At 36.7% G+C, this 4,586-nt stretch overlaps 1 protein-coding gene across 1 annotated transcript; it reads right to left on the bottom strand.

Annotated features, from left to right (window-relative positions):
- Positions 1–3,146: 3,146 nt before the first annotated feature.
- Positions 3,147–4,294, bottom strand: LOC137248580 (putative nuclease HARBI1). Its single transcript, XM_067779508.1, has 5 exons — positions 4,182–4,294; positions 4,058–4,098; positions 3,893–3,996; positions 3,688–3,835; positions 3,147–3,625 (listed from the first exon to the last, which is right to left on the bottom strand). The coding sequence occupies exons 1-5, from the start codon at positions 4,292–4,294 to the stop codon at positions 3,531–3,533; spliced, it is 501 nt and encodes a 166-aa protein (XP_067635609.1). The 3' UTR covers positions 3,147–3,530.
- Positions 4,295–4,586: the final 292 nt, after the last annotated feature.

Here is a 4,586-nt window from a genome sequence, read left to right as displayed (position 1 = left end):
TGATAACAAGCCGTCCTTATCAAGTGAAACGTTTTAACGATCCATTTTTGGAGCTCAACCGTGGGTTGTTAGAAAAAAAATTATGCACGAATTGGCTAGAAGATTTAAACTTTCTTTTCTTATATCATTCAAATACAATATATATATATATATATATCTATACATATGACTCTCTATTGCTAGCAATATCGTTCGAACAACCAGAAGCAAATAATATACGTGCATATAATACATAGCGCTATACAAATTTAAGCTTTATTGCTTTTATAACAAGTTTTCTTGGTACATATTACATGTTAGTGTCATTATACTATGCGTTATACCAAATTGATATTTTGTTAAACTCAAAAATAAGTTCTACTACAACAACCTAATAATTTTGTAAGAGAGCCCCAATTATCGGAATCTGTATCCCAACTTTATAGCCTTAAAATATGTTTTGTGAAGGGAAAACAGAAAACCAAATTCTTACGTTGTATGTAGTATATTTACTAACATAAGTACATTTAATTACATATTTTTTTCACACAAAGCGTTTATAACGATTTTCAAAAAAATATAAAAAAGGGGGAGACCTAAATATATGTATAACTTGAAGTATTACGAGCAAAAGTAAGAGGAAAGAAGGCACTTAGGGAAACAGGTAAGGGGCCACCGAAATTCAGGTGCGTCGGTGGCCATGGATTTGAGGGTGGGATAAGCACCGGGCGTCGCAACACCACCCGCGGCGCCCCCAAGTTATATTCGGCCCTTTTTGCTTTTCTTATTTTAATTTTCTGCGTTTTTTTTTTTGCATTTCAACGTTAGAAACCGGCCGTGTCCGGTTCGGTAATTTTTATTGCGTTAGATTTATTTTTTTTTGAATTTTAAATTTTGAATGTTTTAACGGTCTGTCCGTGACATCCGATTCGCCGGATGTCGTTTTAATTTTGTATTGATAAGCGATTTGAGTCGGTCTCTGCGCTTCTGTAGGTTTTTTTTTTTGAATTTGACAGTTGAGTTTTGAATAGGCAGGAGAGGAACTTTTTTCTGTTTATGGCGCAGGAACAGTAAGGTTGGCAAGGACCCGCCCCAGCCGATAATGACTAGCCACTGTGCACCACCAGATCATGCCGACCGCCTTCTTTACTGCTTCCACCGTAGATGCGAATCCATAACACATTATAGAAATGCAACTTTGCTTGATGCAGCTCAGCCTAATCGTAATTGAATTTTATCCATCTTTCACAAATAAAATTTTCCAAGACATTCAACACCTCTGATAGTTCCGCAGACACAGTCGGCTGGGCAAGTCTGAGTGCATTTTCGTTTCCAATGCTGAGTTGGTAGGACCCCTGAGCACAATATCGGAGAAATGGTGCCAATTTTAGAATATTAGGAATAGACTTGGCCCTTGTGCATTGCTGAAGCAGTTCATCTGTACTGGGCAACATGTCCATGAACGCTTCTTTGGACAGTCTGAAATTTTGAATAAATCTATAAACAAAACTTATAATTTCAACAATTGTCAACTTATTTAGAAAGCTACACTTACGTGGTGGAATTCATTTCTACTTCTGGCTAGCTCCAGAAAGCTTTCTTCTTCATCTGACGAATCATCAAACCGCAATATCGTTGTAGTCATACTTTTATTTTTAATATTTGCATTTAATAACTAGTTTTGCTTTTGTTAATTTACTTTATTTTATTTGACAGGTGATGGAAATGCGCTATTGCGAACTTATGAATTTATCGAAATTCACAATAATGCTTGCCTTCATCGAACGTGCGTCATAATACCGAATTATCAGGGCCCGAATCGCCACATACGTGATCGTATAACTCGTCACGTAAAAACTTGTTTTTCGGATTATGACATACGTGATCGTACTATTCGTCACATAAAATGGCACTTTTTTGGATTACTACATACGTGAGCGTACTTTGTGGATCGTAAATCGGAATCGCGACAACCGTGAACGAGAGACAATTGCACTCGATCGTTCGTATTGTTATTCGATTACAAACCGGCAACCAAAAGCGACTACAAATATATAAATATACAAAAATTAATTACAAATATAAAAGAACATGTAAGTTATTTCTCAAAATATGTGTTTAAATTCACCCTGAACTATATTTTATTATTTAAGGATGAATCTTAACAAGCTAAACCCTAACCAAAAGGAGTGCATGGCGCAGTTTATGGCGGAACACCCGAACTTGGCAAAAGATAAATTTCCCAATTCCGCACAAGGTAGAGCAACCTCCTACAGAGGGTAGGAGGAGCTTTTCAAGTGTTTAAATACTGATGGCCACCAGTCAAAAACGCCAAGTTGTGGAGGAAGGTACAATATATATATATAAAGTGCAACCAAGATACTTACAAATGTTTGCTCGTAGGTTTTGCGGATCAAAAATCCCAGGCAAAGAAGAAGCTTTCCCACAACAAATTGTCCAAAAGACAAACTAGAGGAGGTCCCTATAACGAAATCCCCATCAGTGCAACTGAGGAATTGATTATAGCGGCAGCCGGAATTGAGGTCGCAGTGGACGGAAATAGTACAGTTCGCACTTTTGGCAATTCACCCGCTCAAGGAAACAGTACCGAAAATAGTGATAGTGAGAGCAACAGTGATGCTGGAATAAGCAGCGCATCAGCCAGCGCTTTGCCTGGTCCATCTAGGTCGGTTACTACCCCAACACCGCGTGTAACTTCTCGGTGCAATACTCCTCGGCGAGTAAGTAAGAGTGCCGAAAAATTGTCCATGCTGCAACAAAATTTGAGTAGAGTGTCTGATTTTCAGCGCGATTTGGGGAGAAGATTGGCCGATTGGTGCAGGTGTAATAGAGGTTGTTGCAAGTGCAAGAAAGGATGCTGCCGATTAAGGAGGAGAAGCATCGTCTGCAACAAGATTCACATGCACTTGATTTACAAATAAAAAATTTATATTTAGAGTCTCAAGCAATAAGTGTAAATAGAAAAAGAAGAAATTAAAATTTTAAGTTAGCTTTAACAAGTTTGTACCTGAATTTTTTTATTTTTGTGATTTTAAGCAATTAAACGAACAGTCATCTCATTTATTTTATTTCTAACTTTAACATACATACTTAGCATTTAGTAAAAACAAAGTTTTTACCTGAATTTTTTTATTTTTGTGATTTTAAGCAACTAAACGAATAGTTTCATTTATTTAATTTCAACATACATACTTAGGACTTAGTAAAAACAGTTAAATGAATTCACTTGCTTTTACAAATTGTTTTTTCTTAATGTTTATGTGGAACTAGAGAGTGTTTTATTTGGTCTCTTATTGTTTGACCAATTGTGGTAAGATGGTTGGCTTCGCCTGGGTCAACATCGCTGATTTGGTCTGATTCATATCTTCGTATGTTGTAATCAATTTTGAACTGTATGCAGATATTATGTAAAGCTGAACACACATTGGCAAATCGTGCCACTACTGGTATCTTCCTTTATTTCCATACCCTAAAATTCTCCAACGTACTTTAAAAATACCAATGGCTCGTTCGATGTTACATCTTGCTTTTCAGTGTACATCATTAAATGCGGATTCACTGGAGCCATCGGCCGGGTTTCGGTAAGGCGTTATACACCACGGCTCTAGTGGATAGCCAGAATCACCTGTTGAAATGAAAATTGTCATTATAATAGTAATATTAACCACAAAGCATACATTGCCGTACCTAAAACCCACGCATTGCTCCGCCTATTAACTTCAACCCGCTCTTGCAATACTCGTCGTTGATCTGAATGCCTCCAAACGAAGGAATCATGAGCCGCACCACCGTACTGACAGTTAATTGCCAAAACTTTATAGGTGTGATCGCACATCTGGCAAAATATTTATATAGTTAGTATAAAGAATAAAGAAAATGAGCAACAACTCACTATCATGGCGTTCACACTATGGTATCCTTTCCTATTAAAGTACATATGCTTATCCACAGATGGTCTTTGCAAGCCGATGTGTGTGCCATCAATGCAACCGATGACTGTAAAATAGATATTCAATTAAAAAACTTATTTTATAAATGTAATTGAACGTTTGCCTACCTGCTTCAAATTTAAGGCATGAAGTACAAACTGGAAAGCCTCTTTAGATAATCTAAATCGTTTCAGGAATCTGCAAAACACACATTTTTGTATACTTGTAAAACTTTATTTGTCATATACTTACGCAGTTTGTGGTAAAGCTAGAGGATCACTTTTATCTCTAAGTAGCCTCCATGCTACTGTTTCATCTTCCTCACTATAGCTTGAACTTATGTAGAATAGTAAGTGTACATCCATTTTGAAATTTCGTTTCTTTATTAAATTTTTTAAATATTTTGACATTTCTACATCTAATGTGATATAAAAATAAAATCCACAGTGATGTGGACCTTAAAATCTATTGTGAACTGAGAATGAATTACGATACGATAGCTTTCGTATGTGGTAATGCCATTCGATATATACGTCTGACGTATCACGTAATTGTCTTTCGTATAGTTTTCGATCCATGATCGTATGTGGCGATTCGGGCCCAACTCTTTCGACCACAGTCGAAGATCGAATCGGGCCTATGTTTGAAATTTCGATT

This window comes from Eurosta solidaginis, chromosome 4 (genome assembly GCF_040869045.1).
Source record: "Eurosta solidaginis isolate ZX-2024a chromosome 4, ASM4086904v1, whole genome shotgun sequence".
NCBI classification, from domain to species: Eukaryota; Metazoa; Arthropoda; class Insecta; order Diptera; family Tephritidae; genus Eurosta; species Eurosta solidaginis.
The sequence above is the reverse complement of the archived record's forward strand: the minus strand, read 5'-3'. Positions and strand labels throughout refer to the sequence as shown.